This window comes from Ictalurus furcatus, chromosome 24 (genome assembly GCF_023375685.1).
Source record: "Ictalurus furcatus strain D&B chromosome 24, Billie_1.0, whole genome shotgun sequence".
Classification (NCBI taxonomy): domain Eukaryota; kingdom Metazoa; phylum Chordata; class Actinopteri; order Siluriformes; family Ictaluridae; genus Ictalurus; species Ictalurus furcatus.
In genome coordinates, this window is record NC_071278.1 from 4,426,605 (window position 1) to 4,444,265 (window position 17,661).

The 17,661-nt window shown below is 38.3% G+C and overlaps 2 protein-coding genes across 2 annotated transcripts; both read left to right on the top strand.

The window, feature by feature from the left end:
• LOC128600529 (P2Y purinoceptor 11-like) lies at nucleotides 1-1,988 on the top strand. Its single transcript, XM_053613082.1, has one exon. The coding sequence runs from the start codon at nucleotides 395-397 to the stop codon at nucleotides 1,442-1,444; it is 1,050 nt and encodes a 349-aa protein (XP_053469057.1). The 5' UTR covers nucleotides 1-394; the 3' UTR covers nucleotides 1,445-1,988.
• Nucleotides 1,989-4,766: 2,778 nt separating this feature from the next.
• Nucleotides 4,767-16,184, top strand: LOC128600527 (P2Y purinoceptor 11-like). Its single transcript, XM_053613080.1, has 2 exons — nucleotides 4,767-6,281; nucleotides 14,775-16,184. Exon 2 carries the CDS (start codon nucleotides 14,788-14,790, stop codon nucleotides 15,742-15,744), a length of 957 nt encoding a protein of 318 aa, XP_053469055.1. The 5' UTR covers nucleotides 4,767-6,281; nucleotides 14,775-14,787; the 3' UTR covers nucleotides 15,745-16,184.
• Nucleotides 16,185-17,661: the final 1,477 nt, after the last annotated feature.

The following is a 17,661-nucleotide window of genomic DNA, read 5'->3' on the forward strand; positions in this document are numbered from 1 at the left end:
ATGTCATTTAGCAATTAATGTGTAAAGAACACATTAAAAATAGTTCATTATGACTTCTTAAGCATGTGAAACTGAGTTGTAATTGTGTATCAAGATTTAATCTAACGTTTGAATGCAAATATAGGTCTGGAGGCAAGACTAGCTGCAAATGACTGTTCTATACTATTCCTAATTTATTCTAATACTGGTGCTTTGCATTGCTGTTTTTAGGAGGCTCAATAAAATGGTAGGAAACGGGAGCTGTAACAATATGTTTCAAAAAGTCCTTATTCTTGTGATATATAATAATATAAGACTAATCTACCGGTTTGGGACAAGTTACTATTACCACCCCAAAGTTGATTCATTTCATTTATTTTGAAATTAGTTTTGGGTTGTGACTTAAACAACACATATGGGTCTGGAGGCAAGACTAGCTGAAAATGACTGTCCTATACTATTCCTGATTTATTCTAATACAGATTGCTTTTTTAGGAGGCTTGGTAAAATGAAAGGAAACTGGAACTGGAGCTGTAACAGTACGTTTCAAAAAGAAGTGTTACCTCCCATCTATGGTGTGGAGATGTGTGTGGCGCTGGTGGGGAACATACTGGCGCTGTGGTTGCTTGTGACTAAGGAGAAGAAGAACTGGCACATGGGAGTGGTGTTCTCCTGCAACCTGGTCATCAGTGATATCTTTTACGCCCTCACTCTGCCCCTTCTTATCGACAACTATTCAAGAGATCGACAATGGCTATTTGGTGATGCTGTCTGCAAAATAGAGCGCTTTCTCTTCACCTGTAACCTTTACGTCAGCATTTACTTCATCATGTGCATCAGTGTTAATAGATCCCTGGCAATCGTTCATCTGTTTTTCACACGCAAACACATTCATCCAAAACACGCCAAGATCAGCAGTGTGTTCATCTGGATATTTGTGGCAAGCATTTCATCTCCACTTCTTTACTTTTCAGGTGTCAATAGGGACAGATGTTCCATATTTGCAAATCTACACTATACATCAAACCTAAAGTCTACCTACAGGGTGTTTATGGTTGTTATAGGCTGCTTGGTCCCATTTTTAGTTACTTTTGCATCATATTTTGGTGTTTTGTGGGTGGTTTTTAAAAATGCAAATATCACCTCATTGGAGAAGAAAAAAGTGGCTCTGATTGTTGGTTTAGTCTGTGTCCTGTACACTGTGTCTTTTGTCCCCTATCACATTCTACAGATAGTGAACTTTAAACTGAGAGAAGAAGGCAAGACTAATTGTTATGTACATAATGGATTCCAAGTGTCAAAGGCATTAGCTTGCCTGAACATGTGCCTCCATCCCATTTTGTATATGGCTGTGTTTGACAGTATCAGGGCAATGTGCTGTAGAAGGAGCTCAAATGTATCAAACGTACAGATCACAGTTGGAGAAAACTTTTCAAAGAACCTTGAATTGAAATCCAGAGACTGAGATTGCAAATTATTTTCCTGCAAACATTTGTGTTGATTTGGATGTATGTTTTGGGCCATTATCATGTAGAGTTTCAGAGGAAAAGGGATCTAAGTTTTGGGCTAAACGTTTCTGTATTTAGTAAAATTGATAATACACTCAGTATGCACGATCTGTTAAACAGCCCCAAAAGTCAATGTTGCAACTCCATATTTTATTTTACAGTGGGTTTGGGGGATTGTGCTTGTATGCATTTGCTATTGTCAACAAACCTTTATTTTGGTCTCATCTAAACTGATGCCAGTTGTGGATCCAGGAATGAGAAGCTCTCAGGAAAAGCTTTTTTGTGCAACTCATCCAAGCAGTTTCTTGTGTTTAATAGGTTTGTTTGAAACTCGACAACTCTCTTGTTTCAGAAATTAAAACTAAATCTAAGATAAAATAAAGGCAACCTGAATAAACGCAAAATATACTTTTTAAATGATAATGTTATTTATTGAAGCTAAAATTTTTTCCAATACCATCTGGGCCTGTGTGTAAATGTATTTGCCCTTGTAGTTACTAATTCCCCAACTCTTTGAAACTGCGTTCATAATGGGGTTCAGCTGGACTAGACACAACCAGACCTGATTACTGCAAATCCTCTTCAATCAAATCAAGACTTAAATAGAAGTTTTTCAACAGCATGTAGTTGGTTAAAAGGTCTTACCCAGTAACACACGATGTGAAAATTGAAAGAAATTCCAGAAGATCATTCAAATACATCAGTCTGGGAAGGGTCACAAAGCTATTTCAAAGGCTCTGGCACTCCAGAGACCCACAGTGAGACCCGTTAGCTACAATTAGGAAAAACTTGATGATCCTCAAAGCTTGAGGAGAATGTTCTGTGGATTGATGAGTCGAAAGTGGAAATGTTTGGAAGACAGTGGTCCCGTTACATCTGGCGTAATCCAAACACAGAATTCCACAAAAGAAATCATCATACCTACAGTCAAGCATGGTGGTGGCAGTGTGATGGTGTGGGGATGCTTTGCTACTTCAGGGCCTGGGCAACCTGCATTAATTTAGGGAAACATGAATTCTGCTCTCTACCAGAAAATCCTAAAGGAGAATGTCCAGTTTTCAGTCCGTAAATTGAAACTCAAGCGCAACTGGATTGTGCAGCAAGACAATGATCCAAAGCATAGGAGTAAGTCCTAGTCCTAGAAGTAAATGATTAACTGATCTCCTGTTATCGGAAGCCTTTGGTTGCAGTTATTGCTGCTAAAGGTGGCACGACCAGATTTTAAGTTTAAGGGGGCAATTAGTTTTTCACATTGGTGATAGGTATTTGTTTGTTTTTTGCTTCAATAATTTTTTTTTCAATAAAACCTGTACTGTGTGTTTACTCAGGTCTCAGGTTGACTTTGTTTTATGTTGTATTTCATTTGAAGATCTAAAACTATTTAATGTTTGATATATAATTAAACAGAAGAAATCATTTTTCGCAGCACTGTACAATATATATTTATATATATAAAATAGGCAGCAAGTGAACAGTCAGTTCTCGAAGTTGTGTTGGAAGCAGGAAAAATGGGCATGAGTAAGGATCTGAGTGACTTTGTACAGTAAACCAATTCATTACTTTGTCTCTCAATTCTCAGTAGATCTTCAGGTGTCTTTAATGTTATGGCTGATTGGTGTGTGTGTGTTTGTGAGAGAGAGAGAGAGAGAGTGTGTGTGTATAACTAGTAAATTATTTATTAATTTCTAATATAGAAATAGATAAATGGGGTGTCCAGCGTTAGTGTTAAACCTCAACTTCGAGAACCGGCTGCAAGCCAATACACCCTCTTGTGTCACGGAAGTAATTTACAGCATTTTAAATATCATGACAACACGATTTCTTTTTGAAGCAGTTAAAGAAAATCTGAATTTTTTGAGTGCTTTACGAAGCCGCAACTGGGTTACTGGGTCTTTTTAAAAACCTCAATGTCACTGCTTGGTTGAAAATATGTTAATTAATATGTTAATTACTCTGGGATTCAAAACAAAACATGTGATAGTTTTTACAAAAAGGTGCATCTCTAAATAAATATGAAGATTTTCGCTTATTTTTCCAAGCAGACAAAGATCACTTTGTAACTGGGGCAGCTTATGTGGTTTAACATGTTGGTTGCTCATCAATTATAATTAGCCTGCTTCATACCACAATATTCTTGTACAACAACTCATATCTAGACCATATGGCATGCAGTTAAACTTTATTACCAGGAAGGCTCAGTTATAATAGTACAAACGTGGTTATTTGTTCTTGACTACTCCTCTGTTGTCTTCTTTCACATTCATTCTTTGACACTAGGAGAACTATTACAGCAAAATTACATACATAACAGGCCAGATGGCATGTGCTATGAGTTCCAAAATACACACATAGCTCTGCATAAATAGATCAGGGCAAGACTATGCTTAAAGGAATATTTTAAAAATTGCCTCGAATGTTGTCTGTTGCTTCAGATGTTACTTTTTTCCGTAGAGAGGCTCATGACCACATTATATTTGGCCATTAAAATATTCCACAACATTATATTAGTGTAAAATTAATCAATTAAAAAAAAGTTACACACGGGTCCATAGAGGACAAAAATGTCCATGTCCAAAAACTGTCATAAAAATATTATATATTAATATTTTTTTTAATTTTCACTGATGTCAGGTTTTTGTTTTTTTTTTTGCCAGCATCAGTTCTGATCATAATTACCAAATCAGTTCTGATCACAATGACCATAATTCATTCATTTTCAGAACTGTAACCCTTTCTTTTATGAAAAAAAAGAAAAATAGCATTCAAAACAGTGTTACTATGAATGCAGATTTTAACACACTGAAAAAGACACACTATTAGCACTATTTATCATCACATAATAAAAATAAAATAAAATAAATAAATAAATAGATAGATAAAAATTACTCTGGCACTTACACCTCTACTCTGCACACTTTGCTTCTTCTAGAACTCAATTAATCAATCAATTCTCTGCTTGATATATCACTTTGCTTGTATTTTCTCATTTGTAAGTCGCGTTGGATAAAAGCCTCTGCTAAATGAATAAATCTAAATGTAAACATAAATATATATAAATTCCTACATTCTTTTGGATGTCGATGGAATAAAATAAAATATCAGATCCCAGGAATGTACCTTCTTATATCATTTCTAACATTTACACATTTGAATGACCATGTAATACGAAACAATGTGATAACAAAATTAAAAATGACCTAATGTAGCCATGGGCGTTGTTTCGACTCGGGACAGCTCTCATTTGCTGCTATTGTCAAGGAACTGTTTGATGCCGTACACAACAGCGCTTTGCTGTTCGCTGAGAGTAGGCTTACGGTTGAGAGGCAAGAATTTGGCCAACAGTTGCTGCAAGCCTTTTATAATTGTGTAATTGTTGTGTGAGAAGGCCGGAATTACAGAGAGTTGTTAAAGCAACGCAAATATGCACGCACATGATGCAGTATTAGACCATAAACACACCATAATGAAACTAAAGCAGAATCCCGGACATATTCTCAAGTTTAGAAATCCCGGCCGGACGCTTTAATATCAGTTATGAATATTGCCTATACATGCTGATGAAGAAAAATACTTCTTGTTGATAATGTAATTTAATAAATTCTGAATTGTACATATCCCCTGAGATATGTTGCCTGATTAGGAGAAGGAAAAAGTTTGGGGGTGAAGCTTGTCTAGGGCATCAACTGCAAAATACACATATTCTCAATATTGTGGGTTGCCTTTTTTATTAGATCTAGTAGAAATCAGAATTTAGGCTGCCAAAAAATACAACAAAAGGCATAAATAACTCTAGTAAATCCTTCCTGTCTTTTAGGATACACCTTTGTTGTTGTTTTTTTTTACTTAAAGTATGTACATGTCCATGGTTTTGGAATGGTATGTCCAACAAGCTCATATAGGTGTGGTGGTCAGGGCATACAGTGTATTTGCATAGGATTCACATCCATTAAATATTTCCATATTACACTAATATCTAATAACTAATAACATTTCTGAGACACCATTAAGTAAAGTATTAGTCTAAACGACCTGCTGCTGGAGTTTTCTCATTGTGTACATTGTGTACAGCATTGTGTCCCCTTTTTTGTGTTGTTTAGTAGGGTTGAGGTCAGGGGTCTGTGCAGGCCACTGGGGTACATCCACACCAAACTCACCAAAGCATATCTTTAAGGTCCTTGCTTTGTGCACAGGGGCATTGTCATGCTGGAACAGAAACGCACCATCCCCCAAATTGTTGCCACAAAGTTAGAAACATACAATTGTCTTAAATGTCTTTGTATGTTGTATCATTAACATTACTCTTCACTGGAACTAAGAGTCCTAGCCCAAGCCCTGGAAAAACAGCCTCAGGAACAGCATATACGCTTTGGAAACATATAGTAGTAACTCTGGATGGTGTGATCATTGATTCCAGTGTCCAGTCCATGATGTGTTCCCACACACAGTGTTCCCAGAGTAAGGGAATATCTTTTGGAAGAATGGTGTTTCATCCCTCCAGTACACTTCCAGAGACTTTTGGAAGCCATGTGAAGGCACATTGAACCTGTTCTGGAGGCTGTTGATGGCCCCATGTTTTCTTTATTAATTTTTAAGTAAACCTTAACCATACAGAGACATATAGTATAAGACAGTAGTGGCTGCAACAGTAAAAACAGGAAATGAAATACCACTATTGATCAGAGTAGATGTGCTTGAACACATACATATAGAGGACACGGGCTATCTGGGCAGAATCCGTGAACAGACTACAAACTCAGTACCAAGTACAAAACATCTTACCAGGGCAGATTCAAGGTATGTAAGGTATCACTTTATACTACAATATTATGGACTATGCGGTAGCTTTTTCCTCACTGTATGGTCTGCTATTAAGATTATAGGACGTATAGATTGTATTACTTAGTATTTGGTTTTGTTTCTGTTCACTTCCTTTGCACAAATTTCAACCGTCTTCTAGCTTCAATAACAGTACCACAATAAATAAATAACCGACCTGATTCTGATTTTGATTAATAGCACACAAACAACCAAAAGAAGAATATTGTTTTGCTTTAAATCTTCAGTGTTATTCGTTATCGTTAGTGATGATTGACTGTAAATTTAATTTATCTCATAATGTGGATCTTATTTGAAAGAAAGCAAATCAGAGGTTATTCCTGCTTTTGATGTTAAAGTGGATGTTGCGTATTGTTATATGTATTGTGATAGTATAGCGAGGCCAAAGACCAATTTTTCAGCCAAGGCTGAATATTAAAGTACAATTAACTAACTAACTAACTTCATGAGATACACACACATATGTATATATATATATATATATATATATATATATATATATATATATATATATATATATATATATATGTTGTTTCATCAACATTCAGACCACTGAAGCGTATCGCGAGACTCGAGACCTCATTATGCATGATATAAACAAATTATTGAAACTACATATACTCATTAACATTTAACAGTAACGGAGGAACTCTGCCAAATGTCGCGAAGTAAAAGAACATTTCTGTAATTAAAAATGAACTTGACTAAGAGTATAAGCATGGCCAGTTGAACCTACTCTTAAAAGTACATTTTTTTTCAAAAGGTTACTCAAGTAAACATAATGAAGTAAATGTAACACGTTACTGCCCATGCCTGGGAACTAAGTAACTCTTGGACGTTCCACAATTTAAAATCTAACACATATGTGCCACAAGCTAGACTGTGGTTAAACTGAATATCGACATCAGCTATTTCAGCTGCAGGCACAAAGCCACAGGCTGAGAACTGTAGCTGATTACAAATTGCAAGTGAAATACTGCTTTTTTAGACACAATATGACCAAATGTTTCGTACATTTTTGCTCTGCGAGTGGAAATAGGTCCCGAAGAAGCTACGCTCACTTTATAGCACTTCAGTTATAACTGGCTACCTCACATTGATTTGTACATTCCTGTTAAAAATGTATCTGGTAAAACTGGCTTCTCTTCTTCTTTTTCATCTTCATCAGATGACCTTTCATATTTTAAATAAAAAGTTATATCCATGATAAATGTATGGTTTGCCATGTCCGCTGATGATATCGCTAACTCTACAGTAGTAACTGTTTCAAAATAGGAAGTGGAATTTTCTGTGGTTGTTAGGATTTGAAACTAGAGAAACTCCGGGTTACAATTCTTAAGAAGAGAGAAAACGAAGGCCTTGGAAGAGTTTGCCAAATGACACACAGACACACACAATTCAAATGGCAAGATCTCTCATTTATTCCAAGAAAAGCAAAGTATATATCATGCTTGATACACAACAGAGACAGTGGGTTAACTATTGATTGGCTAGGTGGAAGGTATGTAAATGCGCAAATGGTGAGGAGACAAAGGACTGCACAAATGGTGAGGGGCTTCATCCATCCGCACCCGAGTCAACAGAGAAACAAAGAAAAAAGATGTTAACACAGGAGCCAGGAAAAAGAGAGGGGAGCGTGCTCACGGTAAACTTATAAGTGGTGAACACAGACGAGTGGCGTGATACACATAGTGAAGTGTCCCAGTGCGGTTCTATTAGTGGACTGGAACTAACTGTTGTATAATAATAAATTAAAATGTGCATGTCTGTGAAAGTCTGTATGTGTATGTGCCCTGAACCTTTGCAATTGGGCCTGCTTATGAGGTTTAGCATGGTGACTGCTCATCAGCTGTACGGTGTACGTATTAGGACATCCTCAGACCTCAACATCAGTTCTCAGCCATATGACAAAACGGCATCGTGCCTAAAGCCATGTTCACACCGGGACGATTTTGCAGTGCGATAAACGGTCCATTTAATGCCCCAATGGCTGTCGATGAGAGTGTTCACACCCAGGTGTAAAACGTGTGGCGTCAAAGCGTAATTTTTTTTTAACGTCGAGGGGTTTGTTCTTTTTTGGGGATTTTTTTACACACCGCATCAAAACTTGCGCGACCAATGAGATTCGCGCTTTTGTTCAGGTGCCTGTAGCCGCTGAAGTTACATAAAAGTATGACTTGATGGCGCTCAAGTACAAAACTGTCTTACAGACGAAGAAGACGAAAAAGAAGAGAAAGATTTTAGTGAGTGTGCATAAGTGACATACCCGAAATAAAATGCTAACTGCTAATAAATCCTTCTGCCTACAGCACAAGATTCAAAATTACACACTAAATACTATATATATATATATATATATATATATATATATATATATATATATATATATATATTTATATATATATATAATAGAGTGTATTTATGTTGTGGCTATTTTTTGATGACACTGAAATGCAAGCATATATTCTAAGTGATCTTTTTAATACTTTCAGTGTTGTTTTCTACACTAAATAGCATTGTTTTTTCTTTGTCTCTTCCCTGCAAATATGCAAATGATAATCCGCTGATTGATAGTCCATTATATTTATTTTGCACTTGGGATACATATAAGTATTTTTCATCTCTTATTTTAAATCTCTTATTCAAAATAGCTAAGTGACCCAATATTGTATTATCATATTGACCACAAAAAAGACTATTCATAGTCAACACTTCACCAATATGCAGGAACATTAACATTTTTGGGCACAACAATAGTTGTCTTATACCCACCCACCCGCTCCCAAAAAAAAATTTTTGACAAAAAATAAATCAATAAATAAACAAATACTAATACTACTACTTCTACTACTACTACTACTACTACTACTACTACTACTAATAATAATAATAATAATAATGGGTCTTCCCATAAGTATGTGAATGCTATTGCTGGGACTTTGATATAATTAAAATCAGTACTTATTTACAAAGAGAATACTGTTTAAAAGTAGAACTTTAAGGATTTAAATTTAAAGAAGGGGGCTATTTGCTGCAGTGGCCAAATCACCAAATTAATCACATTTCAGAAAAGTGCGTATGTTCTTCAACCAGTTTGCAAAAAGTGTATGAACGGCTTAAATACTGTCTCTCTTCTTCTTCTCAGTGATAAGTGGGTGTCAGAAAGTTGTGCAGCGCCACATTGTGTACCGGAGTATTTCTGCTTTTCAAAAAGCGCCATCTACTGTCAGGGAGTGAATTTGCACTTTCATTCTGCGCATCGCCCGCATTTAATGTCTGGATGTGAACACAAAAAAAAAAAAAAAACCTCCCAGTGTGAAAGCGCCCTAATGCGTCAGGACTCAGGTAAAACTATCGAGTGTCAGGTCTCGTTAGTGTAGGTATAGTTGGGCATCGAGCAAAACGGACTCAACCGGAAGCCCTCACGTGATGTCAACTCTGCATGCGATACAGAACGGTGGATGCAGTGGTTTTATTTTATAAGCGCGCGCGCGCGCGCACACACACACACACACACACACGCAGGTGAGAATCATTTACTTGCAAGTGTTTTGTGTCTGATTCAGTTTCCCCATCGCGCGTCCCCCAACGCGCGCGTGCACCAAAAACTCTCCCCCGAGATGTGCTCGTGCCACTGAGGTACTATGGAAAGCCCTAAGGCTCAAAACTAACGTTTTTAACGACTTTTATCTGTAGAATGTTGTATTCCAGAAGTGAAAGGCATATTCGATGACTGTCTAATGTAACAGAACTTATGTTTGTTGCATGTTTTATGTCTTTATTAACACAAACACCTACTGTTATTTCTTTCAATAAATAAAGTTATATTTGTGAGAGAGTTTTCATTTTGAATGTTGTAGACTTCTGGAAGAAATGTGTGCTCACTCACATAACTGTGATTTTCCAGGCTAAATATTTGACTGTTCTCAAAAGGCACAATACCTGGACATATTGATCATATTTCTCTTTTTTTCCCCCTTAGTACAGTTTTTTTTTTTTTTTAAGAAATGCAATTGTGTGATTTGACCACAAGAGAGCGCTATTGTCCACTTTAGTTCAGCTGTTTAGAGTGAACTAAATACGATGGTTTTCTGTCCTAACAAGTACACTTTCACTACATTTACTGAGAAAAGGTCAAAAGAAATTCAAGATCTTACGAAAAAAGATCTTCCCCTACAAGTTTTAGCTTTTATCTTTTTGTCTTAACACCACCTCCATCCTAGCAAATTATATTTCTATTGTCAGATACTGTTCAATAAGAAAGAAAGCTAATACATGTGCCAAATTCATACTGCTGACCTGTTTGCCCACAACAGGTAAGTCTTGTGATTTTCAGCCTGCTAGTCCTATATTTGTCCATCATAGCAGGGGGAACACATCCCGACAGGTGGGAACGTTACTGTTAGATACTGTCCCCCCTTGTTCAATAAGAAACAAAGCAAAAGTACAACAAAATTATTCCATGGAAGACTTTAATAACATAATAATAATAATAAAATTATTAATAATAATAAATAATAAATCATGTATACTCACCTTTTAGAATATACAATACAGTTCTCTTTAGTTGAAACCAGCATGGTAGCAACTTGCCTTGCTGTCTACATGTTTTTCACACAATTTCTAGATGGTCAAGGTGAGAATCACAGGGGAGCGAGGGGGAGCTTGGCTCTTCTTAATAAGCTATGAGCTCCTCTTAAAACACGATTTGTGAAATTCTGGGTGCTTTCTAAAATATTGACAATATGCTATTTCATCCTGTGATGTCTGGTTTTGATATCCGTTTGGACTTCTGATGTGACATAAGCCTACATGCTTGCAGCTATATGTTTCTTTGCACCAAGCATCACATTCAGTCAGGCAGGCGTAAGCAACTTGGTTTTCCTTCTCGGCATTGTAAAACAGAAAATAAAAGTTAACTAATGTATGAACCAAAGCACTCAGGAAGCAATGTGGGAACCCATCAGCTATCGTCTGATGACTTAGCATATTCATACAGATTACTCAGGAAGGTGTAGGCTTATGGATTCCACACAGGAGGATCCATTTGCCTTGCACGACAAGAGGAGGGTAGATTAGTAAAATGTTCTCTCCCTTTCTCTCTCAGCAATAAAGTAAAAAATAAACTACTACTGATACTACTCTCTCCACGCCACTCTCCACGCCTCCACGGTGCTGAAAGATGGACAGCAGGCAGCAGCAACTTCTTTTGAACTGTTTTCTTATTCCTATTATTCATATTCATATTGATAGGAATAATGATAGGCCAAATAAAAGCTAAGTCAAGTGCTTTATAATTGATGTGTGTCATTTTTGAGCACAGACAATGAAGAAAGTGAGCTCCACCGAAAGCTATGGTAGCCTATAGTTCACACACTGTCCTGTATCTTTGGCCTTCCAACACACATATGACCACCTTCCGCAGTCAACGCAGAATATCTGTAATGTGAAAACATTTTTAAAAACTGTGTTATAATGTAACCATTAAAATGTTAATTCCTTCACCAATATTAGCTTGGGGGTATGTTTTTGTTTTTAAATCTAAACTTCAGCACTTGCCACTTAGGGGGACTATTTACTTTCAGCCAATAAAGAAAATATGGAAAAAAAGAAAAAAAAGAGGACCGAAGCCTAATTTATTATGTCTAAGAAAATGTAAACTAGCACACCACAATCATGCGCTGCAAAAGATTGACATGTAAATTAACAGCAAAACACTAGTGTCACGATTCGTGATGTAACGGAGATAAGGTAGGATGCAATCGCAGTATGAACAGGTTTATTTAAGAGAGAGACAGGCTGACAAATACAAAACGTGATCCACAAACGTAATCCAGTAACATGCAAAGTTCAGGCGATCGGCAAACAGGCATAAAGGGGCGAGGCAGGAATCAAGGTCACGGTCACGGAAATACAGGGTCGAGAAACAAAACAAGAAACATGAACTATAGCGTGGGACTGGTAGCGGAGAAACCAGCGTGAATAAAACTAACAAACCTAAACATGAACCTAAACATGAACCTAAACATGAACCTAAACATGAACCATGAAACATGACATGAACTATGACTATAGTTATCTATCGTAAGGACTCTAAACTAAGTGACTATAACTCATTCAATATTCCGCGCTGTGTGCTGGGAGGCGCGCGGTATTTATACAAACATACTCAACGTTGTAATAGCTGACGGCTGAGGGCAATTCAGACACACGTGAAACAATAGCCAATGACAGAACGGGGAGGAGACATAACAGAAACATAAACAAATGCACGTGTCGAAATGTCACGATTGTCCACAAGGGAAAAGCAGGTGCTCGCGCACCTGCTCGTGCACACGCGCTCACATGCTCCACAGCGCGCTGCTTAAAAGCGAACTCGTGACAGAACCCCCCCAAGGGCACTCCTCCCGGAGTGCCATGAAACATCCGTCTCCATTGGCGGCCCCGGCCCCCTGGGCAGAATGTCCCAAGCAGAGCCTGGAGACCGCACGGCGTTCTTGGCGAAACAAAAAAGCGGAGCGACGTCCTCGGCGGAGCATGAAGGCAGAGTGATGACCACAGCCGGGCAGACAGGCTGAGCGAAGTCCTCGACGGAACATGAAGGCAGAGCGATGACCACAGCTGGGCAGGCAGGCTGAGCGACATCCTCAGTGGAGCAGGAGAGCGGAGCGACGTCCTCGGCCGAGCAGAAAAGCGGAGCGACGTCCTCGGCTGAATAGGGAAACAGAGCGCTGTACTCACGAGTGCAGGAAAGCGAAGCGAAGTCCCCTGTAAGGCCAGGGAGAGGAGCGTGGGTCTCCGTGAGGCCAGGGAGAGGAGCGTGGGTCTCCGTGAGGCCAAGGAGAGGAGCGTGGCCCTCCTTGAAGCAGGAGGGGGGAACGATGTTCGCCATGGAGCAGGAAGACTGAGTGATGACCTCAGCCAAGCAGGGAGACTGAGCGACGTCCACAGCTGAACAGGGAGGCTGAGCGACGTTCACAGCTGAGCAGGGAGGCTGAGCGACGTCCACCGCTGAGCAGGGAGGCTGAGCGACGTCCAACGCTGAGCAGGGAGGCTGCAGCTCTGGAGTTGAGATCTCCTCTTAGATCTCAGGCTGGGGCTCTGAGGTCACCAGGTGAACCCTGGGCATGGGCAGAACTTGGGCGGCTGTGTCGGTAGACTCGGGCGTGAGCAGAACTTGGCTGTGCGTGTCAGCAGACTCGGGCGTGAGCAGAACTTGGGCGACCGGGTCGGTAGACTCAGGCGTGGGCTGAACTTGGGCGACCGGGTCGGTAGACTTGGGCGTGGGCTGAACCCGGGCGACCGGGTCGGTAGACTTGGGCGTGGGCTGTACTGGGGCGACCGGGTCAGTAGGCTTGGACGTGTTTTGAGAACAGTCAAATATTTAGCCTGGAAAATCACAGTTATGTGAGTGAGCACACATTTCTTCCAGAAGTCTACAGCATTCAAAATGAAAACTCTCTCACAAATATAACTTTATTTATTGAAAGAAATAACAGTAGGTTTATGTTTATAAAGACATAAAAAACGCAACTAACATAAGTTCTGTTACACCATATAGCTAGCTATAATTTGTTTAGCTAATCTTTTGAACATGCAAATAAAATTCGCAAATAATACTAAATACTTGCAGAATAAAGTATCTAATGTACGGCTTCCGTCTCTACCTGTCTGTCTGCATGTACTGTTCTGTACTGCGTCCGAAACGCGTGCAGACATGAAGTCACGTGGGGGCGGTGCAATGTGAACCTCAGTCTGAGGCCGTTTTGCTGACAACATGTTAGCATCATGGAACTGGATGCACAAAACATAAATTTTCTTAACTCACATAGCATTTCTGTTTGTCCATCATAATATTACAAATTACCCTAACATATCTGAATAAAGAATGTAAACTTATTTTAAAAACTTATTTTAAAAATATGAAACTGACTACATTGATGACAGGGCAGGACTGGATATTACAATGTCATTTAGCAATTAATGTGTAAAGAACACATTAAAATAGTTCATTATGACTTCGTAAGCATGTGAAACTGAGATTTAATTGTGTATCAAGATTTAATCTAATGTTTGAATGCAAATATAGGTCTGGGGGCAAGACTAGCTGCAAATGACTGTTCTATGCTATTCCTAATTTATTCTAATTCTGGTGCTTTGCATTGCTGTTTTTAGGAGGCTCAATAAAATGGTAGGAAACGGGAGCTGTAACAATATGTTTCAAAAAGTCCTTATTCTTGTGATATATAATAATATAAGACTAATCTACCGGTTTGGGACAAGTTACTATTACCACCCCAAAGTTGATTCATTTCATTTATTTTGAAATTGGTTTTGGGTTGTGACTTGATAAACAACACATATGGGTCTGGAGGCAAGACTAGCTGAAAATGACTGTCCTATACTATTCCTGATTTATTCTAATACAGATGCTTTGTATTGCTTTTTTAGGAGGCTCGGTAAAATGAAAGGAAACTGGAACTGGAGCTGTAACAGTACGTTTCAAAAAGAAGTGTTACCTCCCATCTACGGTGTGGAGATGTGTGTGGCGCTGGTGGGGAACATACTGGCGCTGTGGCTGCTTGTGACTAAGGAGAAGAAGAACTGGCACACAGGAGTGGTGTTCTCCTGCAACCTGGTCATCAGTGATATCTTTTACGCCCTCACTCTGCCCCTTCTTATCGACAACTATTCAAGAGGTCGACAGTGGATATTTGGTGATGCTGTCTGCAAAATAGAGCGCTTTCTCTTCACCTGTAACCTTTACGTCAGCATTTACTTCATCATGTGCATCAGTGTTAATAGATACCTGGCCATCGTTCAACCAATCTTCATGCGCAAACACATTCGCCCAAAACACGCCAAGATCATCAGTGTGTTCGTCTGGATCTTTGTGGCAAGCATTTCATCTCCAATTCTCTACTTTTCAGGTGTCAACAGGGACAGATGTTTCATATTTGCAAATCTAGATAAAAAATCAAACCTAAAGTCTACCTACAGGGTGTTTATGGTTGTTATAGGCTGCTTGGTCCCATTTGTAGTTACTTTTGCATCATATTTTGGTGTAATAATGGCTGTTTTAAAAAATGCAAATATCACTTCACTCCAGAAGAAAAAAGTGGCTCTGATTATTGGATTAGTCTGTGTCTTGTACACTGTGTCTTTTGTCCCCTATCACATTCTACAGATAGTGAACTTTAAACTGAGAGAAGAAGGCAAGACTAATTGTTATGTGCGTAATGGATACCAAGTGTCAAAGGCATTAGCTTGTCTGAACATGTGCCTCAATCCCATCCTGTATATGGCTGTGTCTGACAGTATCAGGGCAGTGTGCTGTACAAGGACCTCAAATGTATCAAACTTACAAATCACAGTTGGAGAACACTCGTCAAAAAACCTTGAATTGAAATCCAGAAACTGAGATTGCAAACTATTTTCTTTTCCTTCAAACATTTGTGTTGATTTGGATGTATGTTTGGGGTCATTATCATATTGAAAAATTCATCTATTGGCAAATTTTACCCTTCTGGAAGAGGCAACCATGTTTTGGGCTAATAATGTTACTGTAGTTAATAAAACTGATAATACACTCAACACTCACAAGTTGTTAAACAGCCCTAAAAGATTAATGTTGTGACTCCATATTTTATTTTACAGTGGGTTTGGGGGATTGTGCTTGTATGCATTTGCTATTGTCACCAAACCTTTATTTTGGTCTAATCTAAACTGATTCCAGTCCTATATATTTTTTTTACTTAGAAATAGAATAAAATAATTCAATAAGTTTATTAGTGCATGCTGAGGGATTTATTTTATGTTCTGAATACAACAGTCTAATTGTATTTCTCAACATCTAGTTTAAGGGAGCAGCAAGAGAAAAAGTTCCTTCTAACTTATTTATTATTTATTATTATTTCAATTATTAATTCAATAATCAGTGGTAAAAAATAAGTGGCACGGTATACCCAAGACTTGAAGCACAAATTTAAGGACTTATATAGAGATGAACATGACTGTCATGTTAAATTGATAAGCAGCCTAATGTGCACATTATATATTCATAATTGTTCTGAATTATTTTTAAGTTGTGTTTAATTTCTTTATGCAAAATGATACACAGTTATTCCTAAACTGATTCACAATCATGACATACTAACAATGATGCCCATTTAAGTAGCTTCACTATAGTTAGCTACTTTTTGTTAGTAACTTGTAGTGTCGCTAACTACTTTTATAAAAGGGTAGCTTGACTGTTGCTTAACTACTTCAAGCTATGAGTATCTTATAGCTTGAAAAGCTACAGTATCAGTAGCTTGGTACAGTACAGTATCAGTAGTTGTTGTAGCCATCCACGGGTTCAAGTTTGCAGCAAACACTGCAGCTTACAAATATGGCCACCGTCGACTTCACTACCCAGAACACACACACACAGACACACACTTCCCTGCTCGCAATCACCCAGATTCCAACACATCACACCTAGGTTCAATCCGTCTCACACTTCACAAGCACACTGGATTAAGGCTTTCCCTCATTGTACTCTTTGGATGTATACACTCAGTTACCTTGTGTTCTGTCATTACCAATCCTTTAAAATATCATGTTTGCTTTTTCTGTTTTGACCTCATTTCTGCCCAGTTTCTTGTGTTGCCTAGTTAAGTCTGTTTGTTCAACGCCTGACCATTTTCTTGTTTACTGTTGTTGATTTTTAACTGCCCTTTGGATTGTCTGCCTGGTTATACTATACTATATAACTATACACAATAGTTTTACGATTTAGGTCAGGCCAAGACTATGCCTAGGCCTGACCTATTTATGGAATATATTTTTTTAAATGTCTTTTTGTCTCTTTGCCTCAAATGTTAGAGACGCTCATGACCATATATTATATTTGGGCATCAAAACATTCCAACGTACCAGAATGTCTGAATATAGAATGTAAAATTATTCTAAACACTTAAACCTTTAGTGTAAGCCTTGAAATGGTAATATGACACTGAATACATTAATGACAGGGATCCATAGGAACATAATGAAAACCTGTGGGGTGAATTGAAGAGAGTCCACCAGCGTGGACCTCGAAATGTGATGGATCTTTAAAGATTCTGTATAGACGAATGGTCTCTGATCCCTTGCCATGTGTTCTCCAACCTCATCAGGCATTATAGGAGAAGACTCGAAGCTGTTATCTTAGCAAAGGGTGGTATAGCACAAAGTATTGACTAAAAGTTTGCCAATAATTGTTGCAATTATTGTTTAGATAGACCTGTGTTTTGTTTGCAATAGATTGATGTCCATGAGAGCAGAGTATTTTTGTGAATTTTTTTTAACAAAAGAT